This window comes from Chenopodium album, chromosome 27, assembly GCF_948465745.1.
Source record: "Chenopodium album chromosome 27, dcCheAlbu1.1, whole genome shotgun sequence".
Classification (NCBI taxonomy): Eukaryota; Viridiplantae; Streptophyta; class Magnoliopsida; order Caryophyllales; family Amaranthaceae; genus Chenopodium; species Chenopodium album.
This window is the reverse complement of record NC_137860.1, coordinates 8,802,425-8,820,381: the sequence shown is the minus strand read 5'-3', so window position 1 is coordinate 8,820,381 and position 17,957 is coordinate 8,802,425. Positions and strand designations below refer to the sequence as shown.

Genomic DNA, 17,957 nt, shown 5'->3' with positions numbered 1-17,957 from the left:
TTAACGCGTATACCACCAAAATTCATTACACACTTATCCAAGTAACCACTACTCCATTTTCATTATCATCTCCAAATTTTTATATTTTGTTTTTTTTTCTTCCTTTGCTTTGCCATGGAGTTGAACTATAATCCATGGTTGAAGGTTGGTTATCTTTTACTTTGTTTGGCGTATTTGTGTCGTATTTCCCATGGAGCAGACCGAATTACCGCGAATTATTCAATCTCGGGTGATCAAACTATAGTGTCACAGCCTGAAGGAATTTTTGAGCTGGGGTTTTTTAACCCATCAGGTAACTCTTCTAAATACTACATAGGTATTTGGTACAAGAAAATATCTTTGCAAACTGTAGTTTGGGTAGCAAACAGAGAAGATCCTGTCATAGATAAGCATTTATGTGAGCTTAAAATTATGAATGGTAACTTAGTTCTTACAAATGGATCAAAGTCATCTGTTTGGTCCTCAAACTTGACATCCACCAAGTCGAACTCGATCAATGCAGTCTTACTTGATTCAGGAAATCTTGTGATCAGGGACGGATCTGATAGCAACCAAAATCCACTCTGGCAGAGTTTTGATCAGCCTACTAATACTTGGCTTCCTGGTGGTAAGTTGATCTATGATAAACGGGTTGGGAAACCTCAACGACTAATTTCATGGAAGAATCAAGATGATCCTGCTCGTGGTTTATTTTCTCTTGAACTTGTGCCTACAACTAAAGAGTATGTTATCAAGTGGAATTTAACATATAAGTTCTGGACAAGTGGGGCATGGGATGATCAAGAGAGGATTTTTAGTCTAGTTCCTGAGATGAGGTTGAATTATATATACAATTTTAGCTATATTGATAATAAGAATGAGAGTTATTTCACTTATAGTGTTTATCATTCGTCGATTATATCAAGGTTTGTGATGGATATTTCCGGTCAGGTTAAGCAACTGACATGGCTAGAGGAGACCCAACAGTGGAACTTGTTTTGGTCGAATCCAAAGCAACAGTGCCAAGTATATGCATATTGTGGTGCTTTTGGGAGTTGTAACCAAAATTCTTTGCCATTTTGCACCTGCTTGAAGGGGTTTCAACCTAAGTCGGAAGGTGATTGGGGGCTGAGTGATTACTCAAGAGGATGTGAAAGGAAGACCGACTTGCAGTGTGAAAGACCGGATTCTCAGAAAAAGAGGGACCGTTTTTATCCATCTAACAATTTGGTTTTACCCCAAAATGCCGAAAAGTTGAATGCTGGAACTATTGAGGAATGCGAAGCAGCTTGCTCGAAGAACTGCTCGTGTTATGCTTATGCGTATGATGGTAGTGGCTGTGTTGCTTGGCATGAAGATCTGTTGAACATTCAGCAACTTTCTGATGGTGATACTAGTGGTAAAACTCTTTATCTCAGGCTTGCAGCCTCAGAGTTTCCAAAAAAGAGCAACAAGAAATTGGTTATAGGTGTTGTTGTGGGCTCAATTATTGTCACCTTAGCCCTATTATGTCTGGTTTTTGGGCTATTGTGGAGGCGGAAAAATCGATCTGTTGGTTCTTCAAACAAGGGCGTTGAAGGATCGTTGATTTCTTTTGGATATAGAGAACTGCAACACGCGACAAAGAATTTTTCTGACAAGCTAGGTGGAGGTGGGTTTGGGTCTGTTTTCAAGGGGACATTGCCAGATTCATCAGTAATTGCTGTGAAGAAGCTAGAAAGTTTCAGTCAAGGTGAGAAGCAATTCAGAACAGAAGTAAGCACCATTGGAACGATTCAGCACGTGAATCTTGTTCGCCTTCGTGGGTTTTGCTCTGAAGGGACAAAAAAGCTATTGGTTTATGATTACATGCCAAATGGCTCTTTGGAAGCACATCTCTTCCCTGAGAAAAGTTCAAATCTCTTAGACTGGAAAACTAGATACCAAATTGCACTTGGGACAGCAAGGGGGTTGGCATATCTACATGAGAAATGTAGGGATTGCATCATTCACTGTGATATTAAGCCAGAAAACATACTTCTGGATGCTGAGTTTTGCCCAAAAGTTGCAGATTTTGGATTGGCAAAACTTGTTGGCAGGGATTTTAGCCGGGTTCTGACAACCATGAGAGGAACTAGAGGCTACCTTGCGCCTGAGTGGATTTCAGGAGTCGCAATAACTGCAAAAGCAGATGTTTTTAGCTATGGTATGATGCTGTTTGAACTTATATCAGGCCATAGAAACACTGAACAATCAGTATATGGCACAGTGAAGTTCTTCCCTACTTGGGCTGCTAGCAAAGTTGCTGAAGAAGCAGAAATCATGAGCATATTAGACCCCAGATTGGAAGGTAATGCTGATGAAGAAGAAGTTAAGAAAATATGTAAACTTGCGTGCTGGTGCATTCAAGACAACGAAATTCAAAGGCCGTCAATGGGGCAGGTGGTTCAAATAATCGAGGGTGTTTTGGATGTAAATATGCCTCCAATGCCTAGGTCCCTTCAAGTTTTTGTTGAAGAACAGGACAATATAATGTTCTACACTGAGTCATCTTCAGCCCAGAGTTCACAAACACGAAATACTCCCTCTGCTACATCATCTTCCATAAGCAAGAACAGTGTCTCCACAACGAGCAACAATACTACAGTCGAATAGATTAATTCATCCTCTGTAGTCTGCACTTAGTTTGAGTTTCAGGGTGTTTTCGATTGTGTACGCTTCATGTACTTGTAGAGTTGTAGAAAGTATATCTGTATATGTATGAAAAGGCTAAATGTATTAGTGTATCTCCTGTGCTCATAATGTAACACAAAATTGAGCAATAGTGGAGGATAATTTTTTTTTTTTTGGTAAACTTTTAAATTTCATTGTATAAAGATATGGATTGATTTTCCATTGTACTATGATGCTTTGTAATTATAATAATGTAGCATTATAAGAAATGATTATTTTTTTGCAGAACTAACAAGTCGTGATAAATACTCATATTAAGTGTTCCCCTAATTAGTACAACAAAATCAGTGATAAAAAATTGTGTCGAACCACCTTATGTTCATTGTATGTTCACTTATATTCAGAATATTAGACCAGATAAACATCAATATTCGACAAATTAAGTTTTGTCATGATTTCATAAGTTGAGATTCCCTTGATTACTTTATACTCAAATTTTCAAATCAAGAAGTGTTGCATTTTAAAATAGGCAATGCTATATTCCTATATGTAACCTTGGCTATGAAATGTATAAATAAGTAGTCCCTCCGTCCCCTTTTGATAGTCCGTTATGGGCAAATTTTAGTCCCAAAATGTTCACCCCATTTGCTTTCTCCAACAACCATTAATATTAATTTATTACCAAAATTCCCTTCGATTTGCAACAATACTTGTGCAAATTTAAATTTCCCATGTACTTTTATTACTTTCTCTCTCTACTCTTTTGCATACCCAATGTTAATTTACCTTTTCAATGTACTTTTACTATTCTTATTTGTGTTTATTAATTCCCGTGAAAAATGCCCATAAGGGACTATTAAAAGGGGACGGAGGTAGTGTTTAAGATATTTCCTGAATGGTACTCCCTCCATCCCCAAAAATTTGACCCCTTTAGCCTAATTTTAATCCCAAAATGATCGATCCATTTGCATTAAGGTATCCACCAATTTGCAGTTATATTTGTGCATAATTAGCTTCACCATATAAAATTTTGTTTTTCCACGTACTTTATTATTTTTTCTCTCTACTTTTTTTACAAACCCCATGTAAATTTATCTTTCTAATATACTTTTACTTCTTTTTATTTACATTTCTTAAGCCCAAAAGGGCCCAAAAGGGTCGTTCTTTCAGGGACGGAAGGAGTATTTATTTGGGAATGTAGGACAAAATTACGCGCAAATTAGAGCAATTAATGTCATTTTTTCATTTATTTTTCCATTTTTTTAGCTCTTTATATGTAGCCCTAAGGGCCTTTTTGGTTGAAAGGATGTGGATTGTGGATGGAAAAGAAAAGAAAAGAAATGAACTTAATCATGCTCCCATGTTTAGTTATATAAATGACATGAGAATCTAAAGGAAAGGAAGGGAAATAGGAGGAAAGTGTTGTAAATAAGAGGGGTCTAAAACAAATAGTCAAAGGAAATAAACAAGTAAAATAGAATAGAGGAAATTCGGTGTGGCGTGATAAATCACTGCCTTTGAAAACGAATTCCGGCGCAACCGGAGTGTACAATTGTAATCGCTGGCTCATTCCCTAACATTACACACCACTCTTATACTAAGGCACTTCAGAGTAAGAGGTGGAGTCGAAGTAAACTTATGCTCAAAGAACAAATGTGTTTAGCTATTTTTTGTGTATGATGTGTATCAACAATGAAGAATAACCAAGCTAATTTTATAGGCAATGATGGAGCTTCAAGAGGATGAATCTAGACATCAATGGGTGATTGAATCATGAAAAAGTTGATTAAATCACCATAAACAACCACTTTAATGGGAGGTTACAAGAGAATCCAAGAGATGAAGGAAGAATGCCAAAAGATGGATGAATGTAGACATTAAAAGTCCACTCCACAACCCACTTGTGGGCAATCGTTGTTGGCCATAACCTGCTTATGGAGTAGGTTGATTTTCTTATAAAGAAGACATAAAAAGTCTAGTTCACAACCCACTTGTGGGCAAACGTTGTAGGCCACAAGCTCCTTGTGGAGTAAACTAATCAATAATAAAATAAAAAAATAAAATAAAAAAGAATGGTTTTTCTCTCTTTAATCCAATAGAAAGTCCCTTTACAAATTTTCAGTTTTCCTTTCCTCCCAAAATTGGAGGAATTCGACTGGAAAGAGAACGTTATATAAATTTGCTTTCTCTTCCCTTCATTTCCTTTCGCAAACCAAATACTGGAAATAAAATCACCTTCCTTCCCTTCTTTTCCTTTCTCTTTCCTTCCCTTCTCTTCTTTTCCTTTATTAATATTGAACCAAACAATGCCTAAGAGTTATGTATAGCATTTTTCTTTTAAAAAAAATCTACTCATATTATCATCCAGTAATTAAGTCTCATTTATTCAAGATTCCTGGTCTCTAAACAAAAGTCACATTTCACCTCACTATTTCTTTATTTGTTTTTCCTCAACCAAACTCCCCAATCTTAATTTCTTATTCACTTCTAAGTTCTAACCAATTTAACCGCCATATTATACGAGTACTTTTTCCTCGTATATTCACCTCTAATCAACCAAATCAAACTACATTCTTCCTACAAATCCTATTCACTTCTTAATAAACTAGTGCAAAAGACAAATGATAATCAAAAACGAAGAATTGGAACATTACAAAATACTCGGTACCGAGTATATTAAAACCCGAAAAGACGAAAATACCCCCGACAAGTTTCTGCGAAGTTAGGAGCGAAATACGGTGCGAAACTTGTGAAAGCCGACCAGCCATAGCTGTTCTGTCCATGGGTTGTCATCCTAACCCCTTCTTTACCTCCTTTTCCACGAACCTCTCTTCATATTCTCATTTCATTCATTCATTCACCACTATATAATCTCATTTTTCTTCCACAATACTTTCCAATTCCATATTCTCCTCCATTTTCCCTTCTCTATATCGATTAAACACCTTTATAAATACCGATCAAACTGTTCGAGGATGGCGGGTTTTCAAGTAAAAGCATCCGCATCATCGGACCAGTTCGAAGACCACTTACCGCTTATGGCGGATAAGCTTGGCGGGGAAGGACTGATTGCGGAGCTATGCAACGGGTTCGAGTTATTAATGGATAAAGAAAAAGGGGTGATCACATTTGAAAGCTTAAGGAATAACTCTGCTTTGTTGGGGTTAGATAATATGACAGATGATGAGTTGATTAGTATGATGTTAGAAGGTGATTTAGATGGTGATGGTGCTCTTAATCAGATGGAATTTTGTGTATTAATGTTTAGATTAAGTCCTGATTTGATGTCTGATTCTGAATATTGGCTTCAACAATCTCTAATTCAAGAGGTTAACTTTAGATTTTGAGGAATTATACAATAAATTATTGATTGGAACAGATTAATTTGGAGTATTTTTTTGTGATTTTATTTGATTTGACTAATTAAATAATTAACTTCTTTTTCATTTGATCATTAATTTAATCTAATCCTGTTTTGTAATTGTTTAGTAAAATTATGTCTTTGCAGCTCAGAAGATAATATTGTTAATTAGTAACATGAAACTAACGGCATTATTCGCATCTTTTAATGGCGCATGCTTTGAAACTAAGGAAAACAGAAATTGTTTATTTGGCACAACATAGATAATCTTTTATACTCCAATTTTTTCTTGTTGCTTTAATGGCAACATATATATTTGGATTGTGCAAAATAATACGAACTTAACTATTTGCTATTACCACATTTTGTACTATATACACAAAATAATACGCTGGTCATCGAAAAAGCATCGCGAGGAATATTTCGTCTATATTAGTTATTATATTTTTTTTTCTTTTCAAAATACGTATTATGTTCACAATTTCATTGACATTACAATCCAAATTAATAATGCGCCACCCTTTGTTAGGCCTTATTTTTTTTTAAAAAAAAATGTTTATATGTATTTAATTTTTTTTTCAAATACCTGTAGTAATTTCTACTACCACACAATAGAAAAGTATTTAAATACGTTATTATTTTGATATTATTAGTTTAGAAAATTGTTTAAGATATTCTAAATTAAAATTCTCCAACATTATTTTGGTTGGTGAATGTGGGGAAATTTTGGATTTTTAAAACTAATTATATCAAAATAATAATGCATTTAAATACCCTATTAACTTTTGTGTAATAGAAGAAATTACTATATGTTTTTTTTTAAAATATACTATTTAATACATAAATATTGACAATTCAAAAAAAAAAAAAGAATTTATTAAAGGGTTGGGACATTATTAATTTGGATTATAAAGACAATTATTAACATAATTTATATTTTGAAAAAAAACAAGACATTAATAAAAATAAATGAAATAATTATAAATATAGACAGAATATTCCTCAAAATACTTTTTTGGTAACTGGCATACTATTTTGCACATATAGTATAAAAGGTGGTACCACTAATAGCAAATAGTTGAGTTTGTATTATTTTGCACACACTGTTAATAGTTGGTATTATTTTAAGCCAATTTTCTATTTCACAATCAGACAAGAGCTAATGAACAACTCGGGATGTTAGTTAAAATAAGTATAAGTACAACTACTATGTTAAAATAATAACTTAATTACACCTTTTGATGCGTGATTTTAGCATGCATTATAAAATTAATAGAATATTAATATCTTAATTTGTTATTTATCTACGCCTGGCCCAAGGGCATTCATTAGCAAGATAAATATCTATTTATACAATATTTTGACCATTAAATTTTGTATTTATTAATTAATAAAATAATAGATAATTATATAGTTATATAATTATATTTTGATAATTACATTTATACAAATCCAACAACATTTTACATATAAATATTCAATTTTATACTAATCTAAAAAAAGGATAGTCAAAGTTGACAGACCAATAGGCCAAATATCTTTTTTAACCATATGATTTGAAGTTCACAGTTCACAATGTTCATCTTTGACCGTGTGTATATTAATAAGTATGATATGAGTAAAATTTCTACAAAAAAAATTGTATTTAAAATACATTTCTAGCCAAATTTAACAAGAACACACAAGACATAGTTTTAATATTATGTAAATAATAAAAAGAAACAATGGGTATCAGTTTAATGTTGATGACTAACATCTACTGCCGTCTAAAATATAAAAGTTTAATTAAAATCAACTGATGTCATTTACTAGTATGTTAATAGTAAGTTTTGATTGATTAATTGATTGCGTTTTTTAATGATTGTGGTTTTCAACTAACAACTTATAAGATAATCAACTAGTGAGTAGCCCGGGCGTTGCCCCGAGATACTACTTATGTAGTTGTGCAAGTGTTAATTTTTTTTTTTTTTTGAAACCAGTGCAAGTTCTAATTTTTAACATCATTTAATAATATGTATGTATCATGTATTTTCAATACTTTTATATTATAATATTATTTAGTGTGCAACATTAAAACACAATCGATTATTTGCCTAGATGGTTAAACCAACATTTCATCAAAGAGGTCAAGGGTTCGAACCTTCTCATCCATATATTTTTTTCCAACACTGTTGGATGGATGATATTAGCATTGTCAAACGGTTTGACAGTTCGGTTTCGGTTCGGTTTGAAATCGGTTCGGTATTTAATCGGGTCGGTTTGGAATCGGTTTAATTGTCTCACGGGTCGATTTTGGTTCGGTTTAAATACTTTTCGGTTCGATTCGGTTTCGGTTTATTCTTAAGCGGTTTTAATTCGGTTCGGGTTGTAAACAGTCCGGGTAGTAAACGGTTCGGTGCAGACGGGTTGCGGTTTGTTAACGGTGCGGTGTAAACGGTTTTTATCCCGGTTCAAACAGTTTGGGTTGGAAACGGTTTCGGGTTAGAAACAGTTCGGTTCTTTTTTTGGCTCAGTTCATAACTGGTTCGGTTCTTTTTCGGTACAGTTTTTAACTGGTTCGCTTCTTTTTCGATTCAGTTTATAACTAGTTCGGTTATTCGATTGTTTAACCACTTTAACGTTATTCATATCGGTTCCATTTCAAGTTTACTAAATTACGGTTCGGGTCGGTTTTCAGTTTCAAAAAATAAATTGTTTATCGAGTTGTTTGGATTCGGGCAGTTAAATGATTTTGGTTTGAAATTTGATAGTACTTGCTAACCTTTTGCGTTCACAAATTTTATATAAAGTTGCGAATCATTTCATATTTAGGCATCATATTATAAACAAATTCTCATTGATTTTATAAATACATATTATATTTTGTTTCAAGTTTAGTCATACTGATCTTACTAGTTTATTACGAAGTAGATTATAAGAGTTAGTGTATTAAACTATTAATGTATTATTGTTTTACAATTAGGTTATTATATGCTTCTTATTTAATCATTTATATACTACGCATAGTATCATAATCATGATTTGATGAGTTCTTGTGAAATGGAAATTTGCAATTTGGAAATTCGATACTTGATTAGTCAACAAGACTGATAATTATGACTCGTTTATCATTATATATTTTCATGAAATTATGAAGATATTACAAAGTGCTTTGATTTGTATAATGAAAGAAAACACTAATGACTGATTAACAAGGTAATATTGATTAGTTCAATCGATCATATGTACACATTATTAATACATGGCATCTAACCATCTCATAGTTAAATATTCGTATCATCGTTATTCGTATGTATTAGTACAAAGTTATAGACTCATTACTTCATTATTGATCTTTTTAAATTTATCTATTTATACATTTCATTAATATAACGTTTTTATAATTTTTACGTGTATGAAAATAAAGATACACTAGTAGTTTAGTAGATGTTTTAATACGTGTCTTGGGCACTAATCCCGATCAAATGGGGCAAAAAAATACTAAAGAATTGAGGGAATAATATTTTTGTAGATGAATGTACAACACACAAACACACACGGATCACCACTCTCAATCATAGATTAAAAAATCAATAGTTAGATTCTTTCTCCCACAACACACACGGATCACCACTCTCAACCATAGATTAAAAAAATCAATGGTTAGATTCTTTCTCCCACCACACACACGGATCACCATTCTGAACCATAGATTAAAAAATCAATGGTTAGATTTACATGAAACCCTTTTGAAACCCTTTCACTCTCACTCTCACTTTACCACCCACTTTACCACTCACGGGCTCACGGCGCCTCTCATTCTCACGGGCTCAGCGCCTCTCCGTCTCCCTCATTCACGGCGGACCTTGAAGCTGTCCTGCTTGCTGGCCTAAATCTCCAAATTCAGGTAACCACTCTCTCTTTCTCGATTTTAATTGATATTTCTTGTTGGTATGAATTGGGTTTTTTTTTTTATTATTTATATTTTGTATATGTATTTCTTGTAATGCATGGAAATTGAAAATGTAAATTTGGGGTATGAATTGGATTTTATATATATAAATGAATAAATTGACTGAAAGTTTTGAAGAATGGGGTTTTGTTTTTTTAAATATAAATATGATATGAGTAATTGTTTTTATTGTTGGTGTTACGTTGTACTTAGAAGCTTTAATTTATGACTACTATAACTGTTTGAGACGATATATTATGAATGTAAAGAGTTCCTGATAACTCTATACTATGAGAGAACAAGGTATTTTGCTTGTCAAGCGTCAACTGTTTGTCATTGATTTTCTTAGAATGTTGTTTATATATATATAACTTATTACATGCAGTACATTTCTATTAGTTGCTGCTGTGAAATATTAAGGTGAAAATTAATTAAATTGACACTTTGTATTATCCCTGATCAGATAAAATGGCCATCTATATGTATCAATATGTGGCCTAGTATTGATTTTCTTTCAAATGTGGTATGACTGGTATCAAACTATCAATAGTGCTAAAATAATAAGAATTCTGGTCAGTTTTGAATATATACCATGTTCTTTGCTGATGAGTTGACATATAATGGAATATGGTTTGCTCAACTACATCCACTTATGATGAAATGTGTTGTTTTGTTTCTATTTTTTTAGTAATAGAGCAAGGGTTTGGAAATTATGATGAGCATACTATAGATTCTCAAGACACTGTTCAGAATCAAGATTCTTCTCAACAACAAGTCACTACAGCTAGTGGTAGTAAGCGTCAACGAACTTCAGATGTGTGGAGGCATTACACCTTTTTTGATAAGTTGGTTGGTGTTGCTCTGATAAGATATGCCCGATGCAATGTTTGCGGTAATGAATATAAAGCACCAGGTACGGCTGGTACCTCCACTTGTAAAGCTCATACTACCTCATGTATGAAAAAACATCCACATCATCCTGGACATAAAGAAAGTGGTGTTTAGCCTTTGTTTAATCAAACTCGTCATTTACAATTGCTTGCTAAAGCTATAATTTTGCATTCCTATCCTTTAAGTATTGTGGAGCATCATGGCCTTAGGGAAGTTTTTACGAATCTGAATCCTAATGTGAAGCATGTGTGTAGAAACACTATTTTGAAATATTGTATTGTTGAGCATGATAAGTTTAAGTCCTTGTTGTTGCAAACTTTTTCTGGAATTGAAGGTAGAGTTAGCTTCACTTGTGACTTGTGGACAACATGCACTAATCGAGGTTATCTCACTTTAACTGCACATTATGTTGACAAAAATTGGTGTCTAAGGTCTAAAATTCTGAATTTTAGATATTTTGGTCCTCCTCATACTGGTGTTGAGATAGAAAAATTTGTGTTTAAACTTATTGAGGAGTGGAAGCTTCAGGGTAAAGCTTTTGCAATAACTATTGATAATGCTCGATCCATGGATGTTATGGTTAATCTTCTGAAGAAAGATTTAATGTTGACTTCTCCTCTTCCTTGTAATGGTAAATTTTTTCATATTCGATGTTCAGCTCATGTGTTGAACATTATTGTTCAAAGAGGTTTGAAAGAAGTTGATAGTAGTGTTCAAAAATTGCGTGAATTTTGTAAATATATTGATTCTTCGGACTCTAGGCTTACTCAATTTGAGCATGCTCTTTCTGAGGCTAATTGTGTGTTTAATGGTAAGTTACGTCTTGATGTTGTGACTCGTTGGAATGCCACCTATACGATGCTCCGAAAAGCTTTAGAAGCAAAGGAAGCCTTGAAAGTGATTATCGATAAGTTTATGGGTTATGAATTCAAACTTTCGGATGATGAATGGGATACCCTTGCAAAAATATGTAATTTCCTAAAGCCATTTTATGAAATCACTGTGTTATTTTCTGGTTCAGAATATCCTAATGCAAATTTGTATTTTGCTAGTGTCTTGAAAATTGAGCACACAATAACTAAAGCCTATATAGACCCTAAACTTGCACCCATGGCAAAAGTTATGCTTGAAAAGTTTGAGGGCTATTAGGATGAATATAGTTTGATCCTTTCAATTGCTATTGTTCTTGATCCTCGCTATAAGCTTATTAAAGTGACAAAGATGTTCAAAGTGCTTTAATTATGTTGAGGAGGCATGTGTTGAAAAGGCAAATGTGATTAAAGATGCTCTTTTGGAGTTGTATAACTTTTATTCATCTATGTCTTCCGGTTTTAACTCAAGTACAATTGTTCCCCCCTCCATCCCAATTGTGATCGATAAATCAAATGGTGACGATAATGACATATTCAAGGTAATTAATTTCTTTTTAAAAATATTACATAATAATAATTGTATGTTTTAATTTTATTATTTAATAAAAGCATTTTGTTTGAACTTTTCTAGAATATTGATGATGATGGCCCATTGTACCGACCATCGATGGAGATTGATAATTATTTGAGTACTCCTCGTCAACCATTTATTGAGGGGGAGAATTATGATGTTCTCAAGCATTGGGAATCTCAAGTTATGGTGTACCCTATATTAGCTGTTATGGCTAGGGATGTTTTGGCCATTCCTATAACATCGGTAGCCTCTGAGTCTTCTTTTAGCATGGGTGGTCGTATTTTAAACAAGTATAGGAGTGCGCTTTTGCCTAAGAATGTTGAGGCGTTGGTTACCACACAAAATTGGTTACGTGGTTATGATTGTGATATTGAAGAAAACGTCCTTGAAATTGGTAAAGAGGTGATGGATGAAAGTTTTGCATCTAATTCGAAAGGTATTGACGTCCTTTAATCATTTTTTTAATAGCTTTTTTTCCTCCTGCCTCCCTTCTGCTCACATATAGCTTTTCTTTTTCCTCAAGCCTAGGCGATGCTACATTGGGGTGAATGTCCGCTGACTGCTCTTCCATTATACTGACTGTTCTTTGCTGTTCTGAAGTATGATGACTGATGTTCTTCTATTCTGCTGCTCTCTGCTGTTGTTCTTCTATTCTGCTGCTCTCTGTTGCTGTTCTACCATGTATGTTGTTCTGTCTGCTATGTTCTGTTGTGTTCTGTCTGCTGTTCTGCCATGTATGATGTTCTGTCTGCTGTGTTCTGCCATCTCATCTTGTTCTACTGCTAATGGACTTTGCTTGGTTTTGGGATTGTTATATTGAAGTGTTGTGTATTGAAGAATGAATTCATAGTTTTTGTTTGAGCTTGAAGAAATCTCTTAACACTCTACTGTTTTAGTTATCTCAGCAAATTTGCTAAGCTTAAGGATGTTGATTCAATGCTTTGAAGCAGTTGGCTTTTCATCTGTTGTGTTACCTTACTGTTTTAGTTATCTCAGCAAATTTCTAAGCCCTTTTGCTGTTTTTTCTATTGCTTCAAATTACTGTTTTCCTGATGAATTTCCATGAAAGAATAAATTAATTTTTTGCATCAGATGTAACCCAGTTGATCAATCATAAAGTATTATAACGTGAAATTCTTGCTTGCAGTTCCTGTCTCTCAATTTCTGTTCTTTGTTGTCATGCCAAACTGGCTGGCCTATGAACTACATGAGAGCATTGCAGGTGCTATATTCTGTCTGGTGATTTGCATTTTACTTCTCGTAATGGAGATACATGCAACTGGAGGAGGCAACAGTTGTATATGTAATTTGCAATGCTGTGCATATTAGCTCTGTATGACCCTTCTCTTCTTTTTTACGATACTTTATATATGTTCAAGTGACTAGTCTCCTCAACTGGATGAAAAATCCTTGTGCAATTATGTTAATTATGTGCTGATTTATATTCATGTTCTCTTGGACATTTTTTGCTTTGTAAATTTTTTGTATAATAAAGTAGAGCCTTGGTACTTAATGTTACAAGCTTTTTGTTCATTTGGTTTCATCACCTCAAATGTATACATGACTAGAGGCAGTAGTGTTGCTAATAGTTTGAGGCAGGGCCTGAGCCTACTTGTTTTGCTCTTGTTTGTGAACACTGATTATCCTTAAGACCTTAATGAATGATTTGCCTTGCTATTTTAATAAAAAATATTCTAAGATTTCTAATATTTAATCCATTTAATTATATCCCCGTCAAAAAAAAAAAAAAATTAAACAAAAAAAAATCCATTTAATTATATAAAAAAGTTTGTAAACGGTTTGATTTAGAAGCGGTTTGGTTCATAAACGGTTCGGTTTATAACCAGTTCGGTTTTTAAATGGTTCGGTGCAAACGGGTAGCAGTTTGCTAACAGTTCGGTGTAAGCGGTTTTTTTGCCAGTTTAAACGGTTTCGGGTTGGAACCGGTTTCGGGTTAGATACGGTTCGGTTCTTTTTCGGTTCGGTTTTCTTTCGGTTCGGTTTATATTCGGTTCGGTTTGTTAACGGGTATTCGGTTATTATACGGTTTAACATTATTCGGGTCGATTCGGTTTCGGGTTTACTAAAATACGGTTCGGGTCGGTTTTCGGTTTCAAAAAAATCGGTTTTTAATCGGTTCGGTTCTCATTTGGGTCTGTCGGTTTCGGGCAGTTAAACGGTTTCGATTTGAAATTTGACAACACTAATGATATACTATAGTGCATGATGTTTGCTGATGATATTGGGCCAATTGACCAGATTGGTAAATAAAAAAGACCTCTAGTGACAATTTGGTATAAAAACTTACTCTGGAGACAGTTTGGTAAAAATAGCTAACAATATGCGACATTGGTAAAAATAATAAACTACGACGACATTTAGACCAAAAGATCTTTTTTATCCTGACAAACTCTTTAAAAATCCTAATTTAGTTTTGTGTTCTTAGATTTATTTTTTCCATTAAAATTTTTGAATTTACATATCATCCCTTTTTATTTCCAACCCTGTTTTAAAAAAATTTCGTTAATAAGGGGTATGAAACTTAAGTGAAAATTGATACTTAACGCTTTTTTTTTCTTCATATTGTTATTTCCATAAAAAGGGTTGGTAAAATTACAGGAAAAACAAACTAAATTAAGCATTCGCGAGTAATTTATCGGAATTTTTTTTTATTTTTTGGGTTAATTGTCCCCTGAGATTATTTTATTTACCAAATTGTCGTTTAAGGTTAGTTTGTTTTACCAAATTGTCGCTGGATTAAGTTTTTTTTACCAAATTGTCTCTAAGGATCTTTTTAATGTACCAATTTGGTCAATTAGCCGATGATATTGTGTTGATTGATAAGATGAAAGAAGGCGTAGAAAGTAAGTTGGAATATAATTGTGGAGACGGACTTTTGGAGTCCCATATATAGCAAGTCCAAGGACTTATTTTATAAGGTGGTCAAATATAAAAACATTTCTTGCATATATAAATCCATAGAATTATTAAAACATACATGATAATTTACATTAATAATTACTTCGTATAACATAAAAGTTTATACACTAATTTTGAAAAAACCTACATTTTAATTAAATTTGTTATTTAAAAATTATACTTGAACTTGTAACATAAAAATTAGTATTCAACTTTTCCAAAAAAAAAAAAAACTTGAAATTGTTTATTACCTTTATTTGTTTTTCACCACTTAAAGGTCACATTGGTTCTTTGGGTCCAATTGAGTTAAGATTGATTAAAATTTATCAAAAATATCTCGTTTTGCGTGTGTCATGAAACTTAGGTATCTATGATTTTTTAAGTAGGTAAAACAAGACGGTTTCAAAAAAAAAAAAAGAAGACATTTGCGATTTTTTTTTTTGTCAATTTCGACCTTAAAACAAACTCAATGTAGCCCCAAAACCATTAAAGAGCATGTGTTTGGCACAAAAAATGAGGTATTTTTTTTTATTTCATTTGATTTTATGGTAATTTGACGGTAGTAAGTTGAAAACAATTTTTAGATTTTTATTTAGTCGTAAATTAAACTTGTAAAAGTTTTGATGGTAAAAAAACAATTTCATGTTTATTTGGTGGTAAAATAAAACTTATAAGGTTTCAAAAAAAAAAAAAAAACTTATAAAAGTTAAGAGTTTTGGATGCACATATTTTTATGTACACCCATGTATATATAAGAGAGGTAGGGGAAGCATGGTACGGGTACTCGTACCGTTAGTACTAATGGTTTAGTATTCAATAACCAATATCACTAAAAGTAATATTCATTTTAGAACTGATAAGTTCGGGTACCCGGATTTTCGGATCGGTTATCGGGTGTCCAATAATGATAATTAAACTTAATGATTTAGTTATTATGATATCTTTTAACACTAATTAACAACAATAGCACATGATATTCACCAAATTATTATATCATATAATTAATATATAAAGCTAAACTTAGCCAAGCCACGAGACAGTGACACTTGGCGTTTTTATTATTCGCCAAGTGTCAAACCACGTAGGCAGCAATTGGATATTAGTATGACACACATGATTTATTTAATTATATTTTTGTAAATAAGATAAATAATATTGGATAAAATTAAATAGAATTTGTAGGATAAAAAATTATTTTAGAGTTTTATTTTCAAAAAATTTTTAATAGAGTTAAGAGAAAACTTTTAGTTTAGAATTTTATTATTCAATAAAATACCAATATTTTTATACGTAGTATGCACAAGTGGTGAATCCAAATGGCCGGAGTATATATAGAGGTACAATTGTACTCCCATTCTCCTCCCCAAAGAGGAGGAAAAAAAATTAAAGAGACGTGCGATTATATATAAGTACATAACTGGTATCTTAAGTTTCAACATGCAACCAAGAGAGAATTAAAAGAGATTACAACTTCAGACAACAAAATTTTTAGTTGTGATAGTATTAAAACCACAACTAATCCTATAAATTTCTTGGGAAATTCTCTTTGGTAACCACAAACTTTATTTTTTTCTCAGTGGTAAAGCTTGAAACTTTTGATTATCAATGGTAATCACGAATTAATAAAACTAAGCTAATGGTAACCTTAATGATATTAAAACATCATTAAACAATTGACCAGGGTTAATCTTAGGTTAAGTAACAATAGATTTACATTATTACCCTTCAAATTAATTTTTTTTTAAAAAAAAACCAAAAATTCAAACCCCTCCCCGACCACCAGCCAACCACCAGCCCTCCTCCCCTTGTCGGCGCTCAGCTCAGTGCGGCTGACGGCGTCTCAACCCTTTACCCCGCCGGAGACCCCGCCACCAACACCCCAATCCCAAAACGAGCACCCCTCCCTTGTTCCCGACTCACCCTCTCTCCTATCATCACCACCAAATTAAAATCGCTTCTCGGGGACACGGAAATAAGCCATCCTCCCTTGCCAGAATCAACCGCCCTCCTCCCTTCCTCGATTCTGTCTCGTTCCCCGAATTTGGGTTGAAATTTCTAGGTTATTTTTGGTGATTTTGGGGTCGAATTTGTTGATTTTGGGGTCAATTTTATCGAAATTGTTGATTTTAGGGGTCGAATATGTTGGTTTTGGGTTCGAATTTGTTGGTTTTTGGGTCAAATTTGTTGGTTTTGTGGTCGAATTTGTTGATTCGGGTTCGAATTTGTCGATTTTTGGAGTCGAATTTGTCGAATTAGGGGTAAAATTTGTTGATTTTGGGGGTCAAATTGCTACTTTAAGGGTCGAATTTGTTAATTTTTGGAGTCAAATTGGTTAATATATGCTAATTTAAGGTCAAATTAGTGGACGATTTTGTTGATTTTGGGATTTAATTGGTTGGTTTTGAGTCGAATTTGTCGGGATTTTGTTAAATTCGGGGTCTAATGTGTTGAATTCGCTGCTGCCGCCGCATATGGTGCTGCCGCTGCCCTCTTTTTCCGACCTTAACAGCAGTTTAACAATGGTGGTGGTGGTGGCTCTAATAGAAGAAGATGGAGGTGGAAAGAGAAAGGAAGAAGATGGAGAGGAATGACATAAGGGTATTTATGTCTTTTTATTGTCCAATAGCTAAACCATGGTAAAGAAATTAACAAACTATTTAACTTAAGTTATCATTAGTTTAATACTATTATTTTGTGATTACCATTGATAATCAAAAGTTTAGGCTTTACCACTAAGAAAAAACAAAAGTTCGTGATTACCAGAGAGAATTTCCCAAA

General features: G+C 33.3%; 1 protein-coding gene and 1 pseudogene across 1 annotated transcript; both read left to right on the top strand.

Moving 5' to 3' along the window:
* The first annotated feature begins 98 nt into the window (after positions 1-98).
* LOC145619377 (G-type lectin S-receptor-like serine/threonine-protein kinase At2g19130) lies at positions 99-2,926 on the top strand. The gene has a single exon (XM_081674058.1). It carries the CDS (start codon positions 115-117, stop codon positions 2,611-2,613), a length of 2,499 nt encoding a protein of 832 aa, XP_081530184.1. The 5' UTR covers positions 99-114; the 3' UTR covers positions 2,614-2,926.
* Positions 2,927-5,606: 2,680 nt separating this feature from the next.
* LOC145619639 (calcium-binding protein KRP1 pseudogene) lies at positions 5,607-5,978 on the top strand (annotated as a pseudogene).
* Positions 5,979-17,957: the final 11,979 nt, after the last annotated feature.